Source organism: Tyto alba, unplaced genomic scaffold (assembly GCF_018691265.1).
Source record: "Tyto alba isolate M040663 unplaced genomic scaffold, T.alba_DEE_v4.0 Super-Scaffold_26, whole genome shotgun sequence".
Lineage (NCBI taxonomy): Eukaryota > Metazoa > Chordata > Aves > Strigiformes > Tytonidae > Tyto > Tyto alba.
In genome coordinates, this window is record NW_024881300.1 from 12,787,220 (window position 1) to 12,810,847 (window position 23,628).

At 36.9% G+C, this 23,628-nt stretch overlaps 1 protein-coding gene across 1 annotated transcript in view; it reads right to left on the reverse strand.

The window, feature by feature from the left end:
- LOC116960240 (transcription initiation factor TFIID subunit 4-like) overlaps positions 1–23,628 on the reverse strand; it is a 148,933-nt gene that overhangs the window by 73,344 nt on the left and 51,961 nt on the right. Inside the window, exons 11-12 of the mRNA XM_042797413.1 lie at positions 10,311–10,441; positions 8,177–8,302 (exon numbers count right to left, since the gene is read on the reverse strand). Coding sequence (XP_042653347.1) covers positions 8,177–8,302; positions 10,311–10,441 — 257 coding nt within the window. The remainder of the gene's footprint in view (positions 1–8,176; positions 8,303–10,310; positions 10,442–23,628) is intronic.

The following is a 23,628-nucleotide window of genomic DNA, read 5'->3' on the forward strand; positions in this document are numbered from 1 at the left end:
ATGTATACCTATTGGGTTAAAAACCAAATACATTCAATGAGTTGTTTCTCTAGGAGATGGACTTAGGTAAGTATTTATGAGCTGAGCTAAATTATGTCCTTGCTCTGTCATTTTGTGATGACAGATCAATCATTGTGTGCCTCAGTTTCTCCAGTACGTTGTATGGAAAAATCATAGTTAGCCTTCTCGTGGGTTTTGATGATAAATTTATAAACGTACAATGAATTTCTATTGCCTTCTGAGTCTCACAGTGAAAGCAGTACAAAGTGTTGTTCTACTACTGTATGAAGCTGAATCATTTGCCAAATGCAAAGTACAAGTTAAAAGCACTTCAGCTGAAGGAGGAAGCAGAATATCCTGGGAGAATCAAGCTGAGACTTCTAATATTGTTTCGAAGTTTCTACAAGAAAGTGATAGAATCCTGGAAAACACACCAGATCTACATTGTGTTTGGGGACACTGTAAGAAAAATTAAAGCAATAGATGAAGAGTAACATTGCAATTTTCTGGACTCCATAAGCAAAGGAAAAACTCTGAAAGTGTTACAGATTAAAAAAAAAATAACACATTTAAAAGTTGGGGCTTTTTTTTTTCAGAAACTGACCAAATAGAAGTAGATCTGGAGTTCAGGATAATATAGAAAAGCAGACTACAAAAGCAGGCAAAAAAAAAGCAGATTATCTACTTTGTGTAAAACTCCAGCTCATTCACAATAAATAAATAATAAAAATTAATCCAGAAGTGAAAACAGGTACTTCTGACTGATAGTAAATACAGGATTTGTTTTCAGTAAGCAGGATTTAAAATACCAGGTGATGTTAGATATATAAACCCAAATTGAAGGTAGCAGTAGAACTACTTTTACATTTAGGATAAGGTAACAAGTCTCTGGTTATTCCTTGAACTCACACCACGTGGCCCTGTCAAAGAGCTCAGGCTAGTTTTTCTTTCAAACAAGTAGAATTCCAACTTTACACTGGATGTGTCATTACTGGTGTAAGTAACAGTGAAAAAGTAAGGAATTTACCTGTCATTTTCTGATTCTTTCTGTGTTCAGGTAAATTTTAATAGATTTTTTTTTTTTTAACAGATTGCTAAGACTAAAATACCTTCCTTCTGACTACCATGTCGGTTTGCAAATCAGTAGCTTCAAAAATAAAATCATCATCATATGCAAGCTAAACTGGGTTAAAGGAAAAGTATAAACATGGACTACTTTAATAATTCTTCACCGATGCAACTTACATTAAATCAAATGTAAGTAAAACGAAAATGTCAAACACAACAGAGGTGCCTAGATAAGCTTTAAAAATGTCACTGGCTTCTCTTTACACTCCATTCCACATGTGAACATCTTTTCCTTCCTCTGAAGAGTCTGAACAATATTGCTGCTGCTCAGCTCTTTTAGTGCTTGTCTGTATGTCACCATTTTTACTTACCAACTATTTTTATATTTTACACTTACTTTTGTCAAGCTACTAATCACTCCTAGTCTTTTTTAATTCCCGCTTAAATTTTTTCTTTGAAGTCATCTCATATTTTTAGTTTTGTCTTCCTTTCTCCTTTCTCTCTAACATTCAAATCTTAATATGCTGCATCTCACCTGTTTTGTGAAACATGTTTTTCCAAAATCTTTTAATGCATTAATGCCTCTTTCCTCTAAAGCTTCAGAAATGCCCACCAATCACAGAATGCCCCAACTCAAATGTTTTCAAGTTTATCACAACTCTTTTCCCTTCCCCTCTCTATTTTTCACGTCTAGATCCATAAATAAAGCAAGCTGGGTTTATATAATATAATTTCATGTTGATGAATAAACACCTTTAGAAGCAAGCTAGCTTCCCATCGTAATTTTACAGAAACTTAGGACTGATCCTGATCAGATAACATACTTTTAAATACATTAAATGCTGTCTCCTACTGAGAACTTATTCACCAAACCAGGCCTGTTAACATTTCTCCCAAACACAAGCTACTTGTATTAGACCAGACAGTCTGATATTTTAATTGTTAGGAATAAAAGTGCTTTGTGTTAGAGAACTTGCTATCTTATTTATCTGAAAACTGCACAGATCACATTAGGTCTATGGCAATATTAGACTTTCAAAGTATGAAAAGCAGCATATGTTAAATGTGTATTCAAACCACGTTATGGGGTTGTTCAAAACCAAATATGGGGTTTCATTTACATGTTACCGAACTCCCTAATGTTCCAAACCTCAGCTTTTTCCCCTGCTTGTATTAAGGAAGAATGCCACAAAAACAGACATCTAATTTACACATTTAACAACATAGTTTTAAGAAGGGGATTTTGTATTTCATAGAGTTGTCTTAAATTAGAAAGCAACAGTATTTTTTAAATAATTAGCATATCTGTAGCTCATGTAATACTTAAATATATGCAACAATTATTTTTAACATTGAAGGATACTCTGTGTGTCTATGCAGATGGGCAGACTAACAGTCCTGATTTATTTAACTATGATGATTATTCAGTATTTTGTTGTAATTTGTAATGTCAAAGCTGCACCACTGTTACATTTTGTCCCACTAACAAAAAAAAAAAGTTTTCTATTAGATTTATAATATTTTTGAAGTCTTAACTTGTTAAACCTGTGTGAGAAAATGTCTCACAGGGTCTCTCCTCCTAAATAAGTCTCCTGTGTTTAGCAACATCTGATCCCAGTTAAGGCACTTACAGCTCTACTCCCCCTTCCCAATACATACACTGGGAGTCTTTAATGATTCAAATGAATCTTTTTTCATTAAATAAAGTTAAGAGTCACAACTGCAGGTGCTGTACTATTGAAAGCCACTGCTGTGCCAACAGTTTCAATTTTAAACCTATTTTTCCCCATTGATGATATTAGAACTTCACCCACGGCTGTACCAGCTTATAACTTTCACTTTTAATTAAAGAAATTAAATTGGCAACATGAAACACTTTGCTTTCACATTAGCTTTGTTAATAAAAAGTGAAAGTTAAAAGCAGCATAGCTGAGGGTAAAACCCTATTCAGAGCTATGACCACTGTGAGGTGGAATGCAAGAGTACATGTCTAAAAAAAAAAAAAACACCACTATTTTAAAATGATTAAAATTGAGGTAGCAAATTTCCAAAAAGTTCAGAAAATTATCCCAACATAATAATTGTCTCTGCTCTCCTCTCATCAGAAGTGAGTTATAAGTTTCCGTTCAGAGACTGCTTCATCTCACAGAAAGCTGCATTACATCCACTGTACTCTCAGAAGAGAGGGAAAGGATTAAATTGGTGTGACAACTGAACTCATCTCTGGCTTAAAGAGCTAACCTCTTCAAGTAATCACAGAACGTGTGTGTAAGGAAATCTGCACTGCCAAATTTCAATGATCTCTCTCCAATAAAAAAGCCCTTCAGCCTACAGTACTATAAAAATCACTATCATCCATAAATACTAATTAACTGTGCAAACAACACTAAACATAATTTTCCATTTACTTAAGTAATTATTTTTGAAGAAGAGATTTTACTCTTGTGATAGCCGTATTTAAAACCCCTAAACTTGACAGGCTTGTGCTACTAATGCAGAACACTCAAAATAATAGACTAATAGAATGTATATATGGAAATTAATTTTTGAAATTAATTTGATAATAAACATGCATTTAGCCAGTTTGAGCAGATGAATTAACACAGGAATTTTAACATGATCCACTTTATTATAATCATAGAAGTATTATTCACTGATTTTCTGAAAACAAGGACAACCCCAAGCTGCATCTCTTTATTGCAGAAACCACCGCTCTCTTCAAAAAATAGTTCAGAAATAAAATCAAACCCAAAATTATCAATTAAACTCCTATTCCTCCTGCTGCCAGAAATATTTCCATTATTAGCCTAGAATCAGAACCTCATTCAATTTGACATACTCAAACTGCATTACTCAACCTGCATTTTCCAAGTTTTGGAAATTGCTATGAAAGCAGTAAGGAACGCATCTTTTACTACATCGAGGCCTGTGCTTTGTTGTTTTTTTTTTTGTGGGTGTTTTTTTTTTTTGTTTTGCTTTGTTTTGTTTTGTTTTGTTTTATTTTTGGTTGGGTTTGCTTTTTTGTTTTTGAGAAAGTCCACACAACACACACCATGTCAAATGTAAAGATAAATTCCTCAAGTGATTTTAGTCTGGCTTTTGACCTTTCTGTAGTCTTAAGACTTTCTTTAGCTCTTCTTGCAACTTCCCATACCAGTCACCAAAGACAGATTCAAAAGAGCTCTGCTTCTGCACACATGTGGAAACAACAGCCAGGGGGTTCTTACTGGGGAAACAAACAAGGGCAAAGAGCTGACTCTCCATAATATTTCCTTTAAAGAGATTGCATTCTACATAGGTATTCATATAGAAGGTAGCCCCTCCTTGTGCCATTTTTATTTTACTCTATATTAGGTACCAGGAAGATACACCAAAAGTAATGAGAAGCAAGGCTGCTGTACTCTCTCCCTGTACAGTTTCTATATTGGAGACCTCATATTATCTGGATGTTTGAAACAGGAGCTGTTCCAGCAGCAGGAGGTGACTGGATCTCACAGGTTTGGGGATCATTATGTCTTTAAACACTTCTATTATAAAAAGAATTACTAGGAACTAAATTAGATAAATCCTTTGGGCCACGCATTCTAGGTTGGTATGCATACACTGTGGAACATGATGCAGAAATCCTTGAGGTACAGGAGATTGTGATAGCTCCTAAAACAGTATAGTGTTGTTTTCAATTTTTACACTTTTAATGAAAAAGAAACTGTAGGTTGCATTGCTATCATAGTATACTGTATGATTTTTCCTTTCCTGTCAAGTTTATCTTCGCCCAAAACATCTCATTGGAATGTGAAAATCAGTCATCATTCTAAGATTCTGGTATGAAGTTTCTATTTCTCAAGTATTTCTCAAGCATGGAAAGTCAGATTTTGTAGTATTATCTCATTTAATAAGCAGGATAATATTGCTATTTTGCTTTAAAGATACTCTTGCAGCTTCACAATTATTTTTAACTTGGAGAGTGACTTTTCTCAGAATGTCAAAAATGTAAAATATTTTTTGAAACCTAACATTTTTTTCTTCTATCTCCCCACCTGATTTATCTCTCATTCTCCCAAAAACATTTCCTGAAGCAAAACCAACTCCATCTGGGTGGTTACAAATTCTGCAATCACATCCTACTCTAACAACTAAAATTGTGGTTGCAGATCAATCAGAACACTAGTGTCAAATATTTTCTTTTTTTCCTCCTAAAGAAACCAACTCGCTACCCGAAACAACAAACACCTGCAAACTTGACACTTTCTTTGACCAACATTTATATATCTTTCTTATCCCTTACTGAATTTTAAAGCGAAATTACAAAATCAGTTTCAAGGTTTCCCAAAGACTCGTAATGACTCCCCTTTCATTTCAATATATTCCTTCATTTTTCATCACCTTTTCAATTGATTATTTTGTTGGTAAGTTGATTGTTTAATGCCATCCACACTCCAACGCCAAAAACATTTCCTTCATTATCTCATTCTTTGTCAAAACCTGGAATTTGGCTGTTAATAAGGCTCCAGAGTTTAAGCAATTTTAAAAGAATTTTCACTGTGCAAGTTAAATCTGTTTACACTCTTCCATACTAGACAATTAATGAGGTACCATTAGCAGGCGTTTTTGAAACTTTTCCTAAAATTATTCTGCTGAGTAACTTTAAAAACATATTGCAAAATAACATGTCAAAACATGTACAAGATAAAAGATCACTCTGTTGATCTAAAAGGGATATTAAGAAGCTCCAATTATAAAAAAAAAGAAAAAAAATTTTTATTTTTAGATTTAAGAATCTATAGGAAAAAAGGAAGAAACAGAAATATCATTTTAAAATCCCAAGTTTTTTAATCTTTAAAGACACAACATTGTCAAGGTGACAAAGATGCCAAGATTGGGGAAACAACGTCTTTGCATACAAGGTATTTCACTTTCCAAAGCCAGTTTAATCACTACCCCCTCTTTGCGGACACAAATATCCATTGGAAGGCCACAAACAGACATGGAATGGTTACTGATTTTTATCACTATTTATCAGGGCAGACAAGGCAGATTTTAACTGGGTCCATTTAATAACTGTGTCATTACAATTACTGCATCATTTCCACAAAGACTTAGATCTCCTTAGACAACTAGGCAAGTTCAAAAAGACCAGAAAAAACTAAATCCTGGGTAAGGAATTACTACATAGGAATTCAGGAGAAAGACCTCAACAGTTATCACTGTTACTGTACAGGTGGTCTTGCGTTTGAGCAGCATCTTTGATTCTCAGAAAATCATGAACAAACTACTGTTTACAATAACAAGTTGTATACATGACCGTATTTTGCCAAACTATGTCCTACCTAAGTCCTGCAATAGGTCATCAATCCATTGAAACAGAATGGTTGAGAGCCAGCTGAACATTTCACAAAGACAAGATCAATTTAAGTTCAGTTCCAAATTAGCATTTACACTGAAATCACAACACTGAATAAGCACCTCATAAAAGGCTCACAGTATCTTCAACTTCTCATTCTAAACATTAATACTGATAAATCAGCACTGCTATTCCATGACTACTTTGTGGTTTGGGTTTTGGTTTTTTATTGCCATCATATATTTTTCTAGTATACCACGTATTTAGGCCAAGCTATCTCCTATTACTTTCTGGTTATGAAGGTGATTTATACATTCATTATTTTCATTAAGATAATTTCTTCAAATCAAGTACTCTCTTTTTATATATATAAATATTTGTTTGTTGTAGAATTCTTTATTTTCTGTAATCTATAGGAATCAAACTCGTTCATCACATATTTGCTTCCTAAATTTTAAATTCACAGGAGGTTATATTATTCAAGACTAAAACAAACCCACACACCCTTCCCCCAAAAAAAAGAACATTGAATCATGAAGTAATTCAGGTTGGAAGGGACAACAGGAAGTCATCTAACTCAACCTCAGATCAGCCTGCATAAGGCTTTGGGCCATCAGGGAAACGTTTTTGAACTAAGGACTAAAATCTACTGTATTTTCCTCAATGTCCCAAACCAACCAACCAACCCAAATCCAAAAAACCCAAGCAACATAACACGCAAGCAGCAGGACACAAATAAAAGAAACCAGGATTCATCAAGATGTATTCACTGAACGGAGAAAACAGGATTTAAAATAAAGCATTTATTTATTTTTTAGAAATAAACATTTGGAACGAAAACAGTAAATCTGTTTTCATCTAAACAATTAAAGAGTACATATGTTATGTGGAAATTTGTGGAATATTTAACAATATGAACAATTATAAATTAAGAGTGAAAACAGGACAGATTAAGGTAGGCAAATTAAGAAACAAATTTCCAAAATAAGGAAAGGTAGATTTAAAAAAAAAATATCTCAATTTGTGAACATCAATGGCACAAAATCAGGCTCAGTGTTACAACTGAGAGTTGAGTTTATCTGTACCCCTATGCTCTTGAAACAATATGTCTTAGTTGGTTCTATTGCATGCATGAAAATTCAGTCTTTGGAATTAAAGTTACGAAGGAACGTGTCCAGAAGAACTAATAGAACTAATAGTTAACTGAAGACAGGTATGAATCAATTAATAAATGCAGTTATATAGAGGTGACCGGAACACCAACTGGGACACACTGTATTTAAATTAAACAAATGAACAAAACTGGTTTTTATTAAAAAAAAAAAAAAGTCTAGAAACTCAAGTAGTAAAAAAAGCCTCAAAAAAAAAAATCTGTAACAATTTACTGAATTGTGTTTAAATACCAGAAGCATAGACTATGATTTTCAAATGGCACAGAAACCTTGGCATCTGTTAAATTTCAAAGGCAATTGTGAAAATTATTTCACCGAGTTATTTTGAAAATGTTAACCATTGTCTCTTATATTCCCAAGAACTCATCAAACTCAGAGCCGTATTTTGAAAATGCAGCAGCATTCCAGTCAGGTAGGTTTGGTGTCATCATAGATAAGGTAGTATGATTTAATGAATTAAAGGTGTGATATCAAAACACCACCATTTTTTTGTTAAACAAAATGTGTTTATGAATCAGACTTAGTGACATTAAATAATTGTTTGAAGACTATGAATTGTTAAGTAGTTTAAAAAAAAACAGAGTAAAAGAGATACCTTGGCAGCCTTTAGCAAGATCTCCCTTTCTTGTTCATCTTTCCTTTGCTTTTCTAAACGCTCCAACTGTTCAAAAAACTTTAACTGTGATCGAACATCTGTAGCTTGTTCGTACCATTCATCATCCTGTAAAATAAGAACAGTGTTTTACAAAGCATGCATTTTAATCTGTACTATGTATTTAAAGATGACTACAGGTGTTATACATTAAAATCCCTCCATTGTACTGAGACTAAAAAAAAATTTGCCTTTTTTTTTTTTTTTAAATCTCAGGGGAATTAAGCCAGCATATGGTTAATAATGCAGTTAGAATCTGATTATTTAATTAATATCTAAGCAACTCGTAAAAAACAAGGATTGATTTATCAGCACCAGAGATACCAAAGAATTAAAAAAAATAAACCCAACATTTGTACTGATTAAAAACCCCTAAGATACTTAACTTTATTACTAAACAATCCTAAATGTAGGATGGAAGCCTGGTTATAAACTTCAATTCCTGTATTTGTACTCATATTGCACTACTAACAGACATAATCAACATGCAGCCTTATAAAACCATTAAAGCTAAAATTTCAGTTTAAAATAAGCCTGTAATTACAATTAAAATAGAAGAACTTTATGACAACTAAGAGCATGCAAGCTTTCCTAGTACCCAACATACAGTAAGAATTTAGGACACAAGCCGCACAGGGAACACTCAGAATGTCAGTCAGAAAAATAAGTTATCCCTATTACTTCCATCTCATTTATCTGTTTAATGTGTTCCTTTTTGACTGCCACACTATGAAGTCAAAGAAAACCATTAACCAAGAAATATACAGAAGACAGTGAAAACGCTACAGTTCAATCGGAGACATTCATTTTTTTTCCTAAGAATCTCTTAAGATATTATTTTAAATGAATCTTTGGCTTAACACAGACTAAGTGAAGTATTTTCTTCTCAGACATCATCCTAGGGAAAAGGAAGGGGGGATTTAACACTGCCTAAGCCGCAAAAGAGTACTGGAAACAAGTAGACTTTACTTTTAGTCCAATATAGTAAATATATCCATCAATTGCAAGGAAAGATGTAACTGTAGGTAATACGCAGGCATAGTGGCCTTTTTTTATTTTTAAATCCGTTTTACTATCACAGTAATGTCAATTCTAGTCATAGATCCCAAAGATAATTTTTCTTCCAAATGCCACATATAATTAGTCCAACTGTGACTTAGGTTTGAGAAACAGGTGGGCAAAGATACAGTCCAAAGTTGTATGACCAGGCTTTCACTCAAGGAAAACAAATAACCAAACCAAAATAAAACAAGCAAAAAAACAAGACAAATCTATTCCATGTATATACACACTAAAGAAATCTAAACATAGCTTAGACACAACACACAACTACAGTTATTGCCATCCTGTTTTTACACAAGTCAACGTAAACAACTATTAGCATCTTTCTTTTATCAAGAAAGGTATTTTGTATTTATAAATAATGATGTTTGATTTATTTGAATTTCAAACTGGTTTACAGATTCTTATTTAGATTTTCCCCCCCATTTAAGATATCTAAATTGTTTCAATTTTCTTCAAGAATATCATCACTAACAATAGAATCAGAGAAGCATTTTATTTTGAAGTGTTCTTTTTAAAGAGAACACCATTATTTAATTACAGTGAAAAATTTACAGCTTAAGTCTTTAGTTTGTGGCTTAAGACAAATTTGTAGCTTTTGTAAAATATTAGTATTTCTCACAGCCAAGGATGTGTAAATTTACTACAGATTCCTATAAGATGAAGCAATTTTGAACCAATCAATGGATACCTTGGTCAAAAAAGGAGACATTAAGAATCAAGTCTTAGTTGCAATCCATGACCAGAAACAGCTTAACAGATAACTGCATGCTAGACACTTCAGTACAGAAGAATGAAAACATAATTCTACACACAAATTCTATCACAGAGGAGGAAGACAGATCGGCAAGCAGTGCTATCATACCACCACTTTCTATTTGTTGAGGTAGACAAAACTGTAATTAAAACATACTTTGCACACAGAATGAACACAAATCACCTACCACGTGCCAAGAAAAAATGGTGTCACACCACACCATTCTGTAACATAAAATACCTTAATTTCCACACTTACTTTGTACGATTCCATTCGGTGCTGGGTTATCACTGTTACTTTTTCTATCACTGTTCTTAATCTGTTTTGTGTTGCATGGGAAATAAAAGTAACCACCTCAGCTGGCACATCAGTTATTCCTAGTTTTTTAGCTAAAGCAAAAAACAAAACAGAAGAGAATTAGCTTACTCCCTACACACGCACACAAAAAAAAAAATCCAAACCAAAAAAACAGCACTCTAAAGAACATAGTCATAACTTCATTTCCTGAATAGAAAAAAACGTGACAGTGTATTTATGTAGCGTTGGTGATACATTCATGAAAAGAGGTGGGACTAAAGTTTGCAAGAGGAATCAGAGAGGTTTTTTTACCACTTAGAAAGTGTTTAAGAACTTTACTGAAGTTTATCCTAGTATATTAAAATAAAGCATAACAGAGTATGAGACAATCTGATTGCTCAGTTGTTCTACACAAGAAAAAGAAATTCCTTTATTTTCAGAAGCATTAGTGCAGATTAATTTCAGTATCAATGACATGAGGCTGCAGCTCAACGCATACTACTGCTGAATACTTTAGCTTACACTACTGGCATACTCCTGATAATAGAAATTCTTTACTGAACATGAAGAAATAAAGTCATTTAACAACAGCTATTTGAAAACACCAGTTGTCCCCCACAAACACTGCTAAAAGACATGTTTGTAGTTATCTGGACATTTGATACTTTATGCTGAGTTTATATGAAAAGCAAACGCTCTGCAGTCTAATGTACTGATATATCAAAAAAACCCCACCTAAGCTACAGAAACAAGAATAGGGGTAACACTTACAAACTCTTATATTCATCAGAATAATTACTAAGTATTGGATATAAATTTGTAAATATATCAATATACATACTAATCTAAGCTGTAGTCCTACAAATATATGAGTAGTCCCAGTTGGGACAGTTTTCAGGATAGAAAACTCCGTGCGTACACACACGGATATGTATGTTTTATATATTAAAAAAATCGGAAGTTGCATTTGGTATGGACTATTGGATTTGACCCACCATAAAGGAGAAAATACTGATTACATGATTCACTTTTCCACTGAATGAACACAAGACTTTTAAAAATGTTTGCGAATATGTTTGTTTGTGATACATTGATGCATATGCAAAACACTAGAGGAAATTTGTTTGAGAATATTTTGGAAAGTGTTTCCTGGAAGGCTAATTACAAAAATAATCTTTGTTTGTGGGAGGGGTGTCTGAGCAAATACGAACCTGAGAAGCTTAAGAATGAGTATTTGTTTTGTGAAGCATTCCTATCTTTTCCCGGCCAAATCAAGAGCAAGAAGCCATCACACGTCTAAAAAATGAAGACGCACAAGTGAGCAGTGTTCTTACATGGATGTGTACTTCTGTTACGCCAGTGATGTGATCTGAGGCAAACTGGCAGCGCTTAGCATCACCCTGGGCTTCTGTCAGGGCTGGGCGGGGGCCACTCAATCACAGCACGGGCAGGCCGGCCCCGCCACCGTCCCAGGGCGGGAGCAGCGGGGCCCCAAGGCGGGAGCAGCGGGGCCCCAAGGCGGGAGCAGCGGGGCCCCAAGGCGGGAGCAGCGGGGCCCCAAGGCGGGAGCAGCGGGGCCCCAAGGCGGGAGCAGCGGGGCCCCAAGGCGGGAGCAGCGGGGCCCCAAGGCCGGAGCAGCGGGGCCCCAAGGCCGGAGCAGCGGGGCCCCAAGGCCGGAGCAGCGGGGCCCCAAGGCCGGAGCAGCGGGGCCCCAAGGCCGGAGCAGCGGGGCCCCAAGGCGGGAGCAGCGGGGCCCCAAGGCGGGAGCAGCGGGGCCCCAAAGCCGGAGCAGCGGGGCCCCAAGGCGGGAGCAGCGGGGCCCCAAGGCGGGAGCAGCAGGGCCCCAAGGCCGGAGCAGCGGGGCCCCAAGGCCGGAGCAGCGGGGCCCCAAGGCCGGAATCACTCCGCTCGCAGGTGCGGCTGTTGCAGCCGGGGTCGCACGACACAACATCAACGCCGTTTTGTTTCCTGCAGCTCTCCCTCGCCCCGTCTCTCCCACACTTTTTGATCTGCGGTACCTATTTAAATGTGCATTTTATTAAATCACTACAGTACATCATTCTCACACCTTCTAGAGCTCAATTCTCTATGTCATATATTTCTGATATTAATTTTTTTAATGATGCTTTGAAGTTGCTATCTCTTAAACTAACTTAAGCCATCACTGACTCCATATTGTACAGGTTACCTTAAGGATTTTAGCACCATGGACATATATATGCTTTTTTAACCAATTCTTGCTCTACTGCTAAAAAAAAATTAAATCTTTCTTGGTGCCCAATTTGTCCTCTGTAATAGAGATGAAACTCTGCTGAAGTTGCTGAAAGCTGAACATATAATGGAAAGCAGACATAGGCATTAAGAACCCAATGCTGCAACTGTTACTCATGCAAATTAAGTCCTTGAAGTCAGTAGGACTATTCATATTGGTAGGAGCTATTTGTGCAAGTCAGACGTGAAATATCAAGACCCACTTGAGCATGCACCATTTTATTATTCAAACATGTGTAAGCAAAGCTATCAATCAAAAAACCCTAGTCTGAAAGATAAAATGAGAGTAAGAAGGGAAATTTAATTAATGTATCCAAAAAAGAGGTTTGAGAAGGAAAATTCTGCTGAGTATTCTAGGCAAGGGTATAAATGAATAATTGTTAAAATAATAATTCCTCAAATTTCAGCAGTGTAACTACAGCTACCCAACTTCCCTGAACACACACAATCCTTTCTTAATAAAGAACTATCACCATCTTGGTTTTTTCACAATAGATTTTCCTAATTCTAAAGACTTTTGTTCTAAAAAAATTCAACCATTGTATGTCTTGTTTTGCCTATTCAGCAATTCAGAAATTCATCAATAATCAAAGGACCACTCCCTTAGATACTTGGTTCTTAAACATTCTTGTCCTATATCCTCTTCACCAGCCCCTGCAATAACCCAGTAACTTTCCACTCCTGAAATCCCTCAACACAATATTCTCAAGTCCAGAAAAACACCTGGAGGCCAGTAGTCTGTCCTGGGATTTACCCTTTTTAATACCCACCTCAGGAACTGGGAGGGGGAGGTAGAAAAATGGTAGATCAACAGTAAACAACTGTCCTGGGTTGAGTGAGTGGTGGGGTTTTTTTTGGTGGCAGGGGAGGGGGCTATAGGGGCGGCCCCCTGTGAGAAGCTTCTTGAAGCTCCCCCAGCTCCAAGTCAGCTCCACTTCTGTTTGGAAACTGAGCCAATCAGCTGCGCCTCTGCGATAACGTATTTAAGAAGGGACGTGGTGATGGGCAGTGGGACATGTGAGGAAGAGCTGCTGCAGCTGCATGAACACCAAGGTCAGTGGAGGAACGGAGGGAGAAAGGAGGGGGGAGGTGTGCCGGAGCAGAGACCCCCCTGTATCCTGTGGTGAGACGGCAGGGCGGATCCCCCCTGCCACCCAGGAAGATCTATGGTGGAGCAGACACTGATTTATGGCCTGTGGTTTCCACCAGACTGATCAAGGTGCTGTGCCCAAAGAAGGCCGGGGTCTTGTGGGAAAAGGTAAACCCCGCTGCTGTAATTCAGCGCTGGGAGGATTGCAGCATGCGGGGGTGCCCCACGCTGGAGCAGCTCAGGAAGGGCTGCAGCTATGGGAGGGAATCCAGTCAGAGAAAGTTAGTGATCCAAGACGGAGCAATGTGGGGAACGCTGCGGCCCGTGGGAGGAACTCATGTCGGAGAAAGTTTGTGGAGGACTGTCTCCTGTGAGAGGGAGACCACGGTGGGACAGGGGGAAGAAGTTCCAGAAGCTCCCCCCACTGAAGCTGGAGGAAGTGGCAGCACTGACTACACCCTCCATTCCCTGCCCCTGCGCCACTGGGGGGAGGAGGAGGAGATATTGGGAGCAGAACTGAGCCCGGGAAGAAGGGAGGGGTGGGGGGGAAGGTGTTCTCAGGATGTGGCAATGTTTCTCACTGTCCTACTCCGTTACGTGTTGTTAGTGTCTGTAATAAATCTATGTTCTTTTTTTTCTTCCCCTAACAAGTCTGACTTTTGCTCGTGCCCATAAAGGGGGATTTTTTTCCCCCATCCCAGTCGTATCTCAAACCCCAAGCCTGGCTCTCTGTCCCTTCTTATTGCTGGAAGAGAAGGGAGAGAGAGTGACTGCGTGGTGGTTGGCTGCCGACCATGCTCAAACCACGTCAACAACTCATCAAGGGAAGCAATTATTCCTTAGCACTCAGCACTCAGCCCACATCTAGAGTACTGCAGTCAGTTCTGGGCTGCCCAATACAAGACTTCAAAAGACTTGACTCCACGGAAAAGTCAAAGGTGGTTATGGGGTTGGAAAGTATGACCTATATATGAGAAGAACCTGGGAGCTCTTTACTCTGGAGAAGAGAAGACTTAGGGGAGAGGTTACTGCAAAGTTGGAGCCAGACTCTTTACTGAGGATGCCTGGAAGAAAAATGAGATATCAATTCATAAACTGAAACAGCAGAGGTTCTGACTAGATATAGGGAAGAATTCTTCACTATGAAGATAATTAAGTACTAGAACACTTTGCAGAAAAAAGCTGTAGACTCTCCCACCTTCCAGGTTTTTAAGACTCAGCCAGACATTGCCCTAAGGAACCCTGTCTGAATTTTAATGTTGACCCAACTCTGAGCAAGAGGTTGGACTAGATGACACTCAAGCTCTTTGCCAACCTGAGCAATTCTATGATCTTTGTCCTTCTGCACAGTTCCAACTTCCTCCCATATTCCTTATTATTCCACAATACCCTTAGTTCTCTCATATCTAAAATCACCTCCAGGCATGTCTCCCAGTGTGTATTTGTCCAGCTTGCTATCTGGGCACAGTCAGCTCACCCTGAGGATAGCCTGGCCAGACTGTACAAGAGTGCTTACTGGCAGCCAACCAGACAGAATAGCAAAGTAAAGGAAAAAACGGGTGATTTCCCCGTCAACAGGGACACACAGAGGGGCCATCTAGCTGCTGATTTATCAATGGATTCAAAAGTTGCCTGAAGGGAGAGAGAAGGAAAGTGAAAAGACCCATCAACCACTTAAGGCTAGCTTTCTCTGGAGAACAGTCTAAGTAAGAAATACTACAAAACAAATTTTCCCAAAAAATGAATTAGCAACAAGAAACCAGACTACAAAAAGACAAAGATACATTTTTTAAAACTCAAGTTGTCATGCACAATACTCACCATGTGTGGAAGCAACATCACATCTTCCCTGCTCTAAATTACATTAGTCAAAATCCTGTTGGCATAAGGTGTCAGAAGCAGGGTGCATTCCAAAGCTGTACACTACATGAAGACTTGGCACCCTTCTCAAATACTTGGATTGTACTTGGGGCAAGGATGGGAAAATTACCAATGTGCTCCTGAAACAATTTCATCTACACCTGGAAAGGCTGGCCTAGTTATACTACTTTCATAAACAGACATGCATACCACTTTATTGATCTGCTGACCTAAAAACAGTTCTGATACCGTTGTTAGGAGATTGTCTTTTTTTGATTTCTGCTACTTGGAGAAAATACCAAGTAGAAACCCAATCTATGAAAAGGCCTGGAAACTGTTAATTTTCATATGTTTCTATATTAAAGTCTTAGTATTTTTTAACTCTCTGCTACATCTCCCTCCCAAGTTTCATCCACTCTCATTTATAAAAACAGTACTGTAATTCTGTTTGTCATCAAAGGAAAATAATACTGATCTCGAAATAGGATATTCTGAGATATTCTTCTAGTCTGCATAATTACTTTTCCCAGTTTTAATACAGAAAAGCTTCTCCTTCTCTTCCCTTTGCAAGACTGATGATGTGAGAAAAGAAGTTTAATTAATAGTTTTAAGAAATGTGTGTATACAAACATACATATTTTATAATGCTATATATACCTCATTTTATCACAAACCTTGATATATTATTTATCTTGCTAACCAAGTCACTGGAGAGTGGCTTCATGTACAGGTATTTAGGTCCTGTCATTCCAGATTCTGGTCTTAATTGTGCCAGCTGATCACTGCGATAACAAGTCATAATATATACACTTATATACAGAAACACAAGACCCAAAGAGAAAATTTTTAAAAAGAAAAAAAACCCAAACAACTAATTCCTATCAACAGGCTGCTACCATCTGTCTTTTGTTCAAAGAAGTTGAACTTGTTTGATTTCTAAGTGATCTTCTTAATGAGTTTTACATTTGATAACACGGCCACCTTAACTTTAGTTTTGTGACCAAAATTCTGCATTTAGAGCAGTAAGGAGCCACACACATAGAAGTAAAACATCAAGAAATGTGTAATTTTAAAAAAGTTGCTTGCTTTTAAATAACACATTTGTTAAATTTAGACATTTTTGATAACAAGTATATGCTTCAAGTCTTTAAAATTACTTCAGCAATGTAATTCTGAACTTTTCCTAGAGCTATGATAAAAACATCATCAAGGATAACAACAAAAATGGAGATGGAGCAAAGCAATGCTCCAAGCTATAATTTTAACCAATCTCTACTTGAATTTCAGATTTTATAAAGACAAAACTAAGGTCACGTTCTTCCTTCAGGTGTTCTTGCCAGATCTCTACTACAGCAGAACTGTACGAGACCATCAACAATTGATGACCGATTGCATGAACACTTCGGTGGCAGGACTCAGTTTCAACATATCCTCAGCAGCATCAAATGCTACTAAAGCAGTCAGGTGAGTCACATTATTGGATATGGAAAATAGGAGGGATCACAAATTAATACCCCCAAAGTATTAGTTGTTCTGTAAGTTGCCAAGCACTTATGAAACAACACAGTAAGGCCTGCCTACATATTAATTCTTAATTATATGTTTGAAAGTTTTAATAGCAAACCATGGTTCAATCAGCATTTAATAAAGATCTACAGTATACAAGACAGCATGCAATGCAAGTATAAGTGTTAGAATATTTTTGTTACACATAAACTATATTCTATTTACAAGTTTGAAATACTGCAACAGTTTCTATAAAGTTAGGACTTATATACAAGTTCCAAAAACCCTGAGGAAAAAAACATTCAGCAATATTATTCTGATATTGGCATATGTGTCACCAGTACAAGACTGTTTTTTACAAACATAAAAGCACCTAAACCTTGTCACTGAAAACTTTCAGGTCCCAAGAAGTGAAAATTCTGACGAGTGCTATCATGTGCTTAGCTATCTGAAAGGTACTGTCTTTGCTGCACTTTAAAAGTTTAATTATATTTTATTGATCAAACAAACTGAAATAAATCTAAGAAGAATACTGTCCTATTTGAGAAGTCAAAGAAAAATACTATCTTTGCAGATAGGCTTTCAAAGAATCAAAAAGTTACTTTAATAATTTATACTTTAAGAGGACTGACAGGATTGAGATCAAAGATTAAAAAAATTACTTGTAAAACACTAGGTCTGACTCTGATTATTGATGTGATAAATTATTAAGTGCCTATATAAAATCTCCTTACGTTTACACTTAAAACAGAAAAACCTTGAGGAACTGGTTTTAAACAGTTAAACAGCATGTATTTAGGACTTGAATTTGTCTTGTCCTTCAACAGAAACATTGGCAGAGCACATAATTAGTCTCTATTTTCCCTAATCACAGGTCAGCCAGAACTGAAGAAAGCACTCTCTGCTGTCATCTTAAAACCAGGAGCAACTTCTTAAACTCTAAATTCTGTGCACGAAGTATTGACCCAAGATGCAACTGGAACCAGATTTCTTATGTCCAGGCTTATTCTGCTGTCACAGCTGGCTTGCATCCTACAGGATGGAAACAAACCACAGAAGTCCACCCCCTGGAATCTGGGACATTATTTTTTAAACTTTTGTTCAACCTCATTCAACAGCATCAGATCTAGAATAATGCAACGGAGATGCACCTGGTCACATCTACTACCTACCTCATCCCCACAGCACAGTAAGTACTAGGCTGTACCCTGGACTGCATCTGCAATTTTAGGCTCAAGACTCCTTCCTCTTTTATCCCAGCAGAACCACCACACTTTTACACGCCTCAGTCCCTCTGCAATCTTTCTCATCAGGAAAAGCAAGGTATTGGAAAAACTACCACTTGAATTTCTGTAGTCTTCCAAACTATAGAATTCTTTAATAAATTCCATTTCTCCATTTCAATAGCATAAGGGAAACAGATGCTTTTATAGTTCTGCTGTAGGTGTCAGCAGTGAAACATTTAAAACACCTTAATCTCTGTAAAATTACATGTATTTAAATACAACATGATCGGTTAAGTAGTCACTTTTCAAGATATGCTACAGAGGAACTTCTGGAGACTTAACAGCTGCAAAAATTGGGGTGAAAAGGGAGAGCAGGTCACCTTCTGAAACTAGACAAGTAATATTTCTATGTCTTAAGACACACCATGTCTTGTCTACAGAAAGCAGGTCATGACACCAATAGAAAGCAATAGGTGCTTTGTTTAATACTGTTATATTAATAATTCTAAACTGAGCAACAGCATATAACTATCAGGCTGACTAAACACAAAGGGGAAACAACTCTAATGTACTAAGGGGCTTTGGCATCCTTAGGAGCCATAAATGGTAATAATTGAACTTACTTGACCCAGTCCCATCAGGTGGGACTTAAGAACAGGGTGTATCACCCATATAGCACTGGCCTCAACCTACAAAGTAATCCATCAACACTGCATTCATTCTGCTATCAAAGGGAAAAAACAATCTTAATTATTAAGCTAGAGTTTGGGGGATGGAACACAACAAAGGAAAAAATTGAGGACATTGGTTGAGTACAAAATACCCTGGGGTTGTGTTGGAAGGGCTACCAGAACCCCAGACAGACTTTAAGTATTAAAAACTGAAGGAAAAGCTTGTTAAACAGCAATAATGCAAACAACAAGTCACTAGCTCTGGTGATTAGGATGATAGATTCCTAGAGGTACAAGATAACTTGGCGATCCCAGGCAAAAGAAATAATATGGTAATTTAAGCTGCAATTTTCTGTTTTCAGTCCTTTAAATAAAAAGCCTCACTTTAAGTCTTAAAAACTAAAAGCATAAATAATTTAATAAATGTTGACTTGCTGTACTGTTAAGCCTGTTAGGTGCTAGAAGACAGGCTATAGAAAGGAGAAACTGAAAAACTTTAGTTGCAATCCTCACAGAAACAGCCAATCCAAATGAAGTCATTTGAGCAGGCGCCTCTGAGGAACACAATAACCTGGAGAGTATTTAGGGAAGCCACAGAGAGTGTGATTCCTGCCAAACTAGAGGGAATCAGTGCCAAGTGCTTTGAGATCGGGTAAACAATTCCCTCTAGCAGGTACAAACCAGCACCCCTCTGTGAGGGGCAGATGGCCAAGATATATTCCAGAGCTCTAAACCAGCCCTGAACTGGAATGGGAAAGATTCTGTAAACCAGTATCTGATACTGCTCAACAGCGTACTTCCAGTCCATATGTAAGAAACTGACTTTGTTAAAGAGAATGACTTTGTAAATAACAATTACATGGTGATAAAAAGTAACAGAAGACCTTATATTAATTACTTCAGTAAGCTTGTTTGTAAAAGAATATTGCTCCACTCATAGTATAAAGACTATCTCATGAGCTGGCTTCTCGATAGAAGTGGACAGTCTTCTTGAGAACTCAGGACTTGCTGGGTATAGTATTTGTTCTGTACTTCTTCAGAACTACCCACCTTGAGATGATTCCCCAGGAATCATTTTGTGAAATTAAGCAACTAGTGAAACATCAGTCACTTTAAAAAATAAATTAATAAATCCCAGACACACAGATTTAAATCCTCAAAATAAACAGACATTTTCAGTACAAGACACAGCAGAAAAAAAGATAATCAGCCATACAATTGTAATGTAACCTAAAGGAATAAAAATTCTGGATGTTACACATATTTTAATACTCTCTTCTCCTGTTCCCTCCAAAGTAAATGCCAACCAAATTATTTTAGCAAAGATTCAAATAAAAAACCACTCATAAAACTTGTTTCAGGTACTACAGTGGATTTAACTTATTCAGTACAAACTGTACTATAATAAATAGTTATGTTTTTATATAATTGTATAAAAAGTTAAGAAAAGCTATACTGGGTAATATAATCCAGTCTCCTTTCTCTAACAGCAGTAGTGGGAGATGCTGCTAGAAGACTATTGAAAAAAAAGGCATGCAGTGACAATTATACGACAATATACAGCCCAGGACCATCCTAAATTAGAGGATCTTATCTTTCTCTCTGTTAGGTCAGAATGGAGTTTTTTCCCCATTAATCTTCAAGCAATTTTTTGAACCTGCAACATCCTAAATGAAAGAGTTCCACAACTTAAATACCCACCTGGCTAAAAAAATAGCCCTGTTGGCTTGTTTTGAACTTTTACCTTGCAATTTAATTTGATATCCCTAATTCTTGTAAAGGGACAACGAGAACAGCTCCATTCTAGGGGGTCATATTGGTATAATTATTTTAACACAGACCCAGAGAAATAGTTGTATCCATGCAAAAATCTATGTGCAACCCAGGCTAAAATGTCTGATCCTATTTTCTGTGCTGATTTAAAGCTCTTATACAAGTTGGTGGGTTGTGGAGCAGGACAAAAAAATTCATCAAGTAGAAGAAATTCTCAAGGATCCTACTTTTAAGATTAGGTTTTTTTGATTGAAGGCATGTAAGAATGACAGTGCCTTTACTTCTCTAAGAATTCTCAAGCAGGTGGGTAAGTCTAGGAACCCACACATCATGCATGCTTTTTGGGAAAAAGAAAGAACTAATAATTTGAGAAGAGGTCTGACCTAAAATATATATCCAAAAATTGTTTGGAAACCGGTTTCCAAAATTCTGACTCTAAGCTAGATAATTAAACAGCCAAAAGGTAGCTGTTAATCATCTCTAAAGAGTATTTTTCTTATCCTCAGTGGTTTGTCTCTAACTGAACCAAGCTGGTCACGAAACAACATTATGCACAGGTATGTGAAGGCTTGGAATATGGAAGGACTTGCCACAAATCACGGAAGCATGAACATAAGCAATGCATCTTAGAGAATACTTGGTATTCAGATGACAAGGAAGTCTGACAGCCTGATCAGGGAAGACAGAAAGAATGTAAACTCTGAAGGAACAGAAGTTACTACTATTAATCTTCCCCTATTTTCTTCTCTAACTAAACTGTATATTACCCTGTTTCTTTTAGAAGAAATCAAAATCTCAATGCGCTAAAGAAACATGTTATCCTTAATTATGATGTTTATTTCCTTCTCTTTTAACAATTCCTCTTTAAGATAATCCTAAAATGCAATTTCATGTGTATATCCTAAAAGAAGGGAGGATACTGAAGTTATTAAAAAGGAGGCACTGAAGGTCAAAGAATGTTTGAGAGCTACATCCTGATCGTACCCTATAATCTCAGTAACCTGTGCTGCAGTGCCTGAACAGTGTGAAGAAAATGTAAAAGACAGAGGAGGGGATGAAAACTGAAATAGTGCAGGTCTCAACAAGTCAAATGAGAATATACAGATTACAGTTTCTATTTTTTTTTCACCATAGTTTTCTCAAAACATAAATACAATAATATCAGCATGTCTAAAGTCATTCAGGAACATTAAAGAAGAAACAGAGAGTGACTGTAGAGAACTAGAAAACATATTCACCATGTTTATGAATAATAGTACCTCAATGCCTCAATGCACTTCTGTGTTTGGTTACTCACTACATAGTCAAAGCAAAAGAAATTATTAGAGGCACCTGATGAGAAAGAACTAATATGGCAATGACACCCATAAGAGTCCTTAAGAAAACAACAGGGAAGTTGTTAGTTGGGAATTTATCCCCTACCTGCTTTCATGCAGACTAGAAGAATGTGCTTCTTGGGATAAGCCCAAGATCAAAAAATACTAAACCACTACAGGATCTTAGGCTTAAACACAAGTACTATATGATTATGACAGCATGCCAGGTGAGAAAGAGATGGAGAACTCTTATAGGAATGTCAGAGATGACAAACACGTCAGCATCCTGTAACACAGAAGTCAGCACCCTGTAACACAGTCCTCACAGTAACAGAAACTACTCTCAAACACTTCCACACAAGGATTAAAAGGAATACCAAGTACTAGAATTTGCCTATACACTTCTGTTCTTTTAAAGAAACTTCTGTAAACAGTGCAGACATTTGGGCAATATTTTTTTTAGAGAAGCCATCTCTCTGAAATTTTAAGTCTTGTTGGTGACATGTCTGAACATGCATCACAGTTGTCTACTACAAGCCTGATGGTAGGCAGACTAGCTCAGCATGAGGCCTCATTTTAAGGAAGCGAGATGGTCATGTCAGCTGGAAAGGATATGCACAAAGAATACGGGAAATTATAAAGGATACCAGAAGAGTAGATCAAACCATGACCTGAATTTCAAAATGGCAGCACCTTCATCTGTGTATGTCCAGGAATAGAGGAAAAGTTGTCAAGATCAGGATATTGTGCCACATTCTTTAATACCAAACCTGTGCATCACCAGATCATCCACCACTAAAAATTTTATCCAGATCAGACATGGTCATTTGATTTTGTCAAAATAATACCAACTATCATAAACTACAGGTAAAGTCACATTTCTACATTATTGTGCAAGAACAGACGGTACCTTATCTGGCACAACATCCAATGTTGCAGCTATTTCCTTGAAAACAAATACCTTTTTGTTACCAATAGAACACCTTTGTACAACGTCAACACTTTGCACCATTTGGCTCTGACTTACTTAACACCAGAGACTGCAAAACTGGTTAAGCCACAGACTAACACCCTCCATATTGTAAGCACTGAAAAAAAGCATGAAATTGCCAATGAATTACAGTAGAATCTGGACTTTGTGTGCAGTAGACTCAGCAAGATGGAGGCGGCTAACAAATACAATTCAAACTCATGGTAGAAGGAGAGATTAAAGTGAAGTTTATGAGATTTTTTTCAATAATTTTAAGAAATGAAAACATTACAACCTTAGTATGAGCAGCAGGATTGCCAAATAAACGTAATGAACAATCATTTCAACATATTCTAGAAAATATTACCTTTTACTTTTTCCCCCTTAAACGATCCTTGAAGATGCTGCTCACTGATCAATGACTTCCTCCTCCACAAAGATGTTCCAACATGTGTTGAGAGTTGGGGATATTAGTACCACCTCTAGAGCATGGAGTTTGCCTACAGGGATAATGTAAGTCAGCTTTATTGCAATATTGAATGGTTCTCTAAGGTTTTCTTTTCATTGTTCTTACTTTACATCCAATATTTATTACC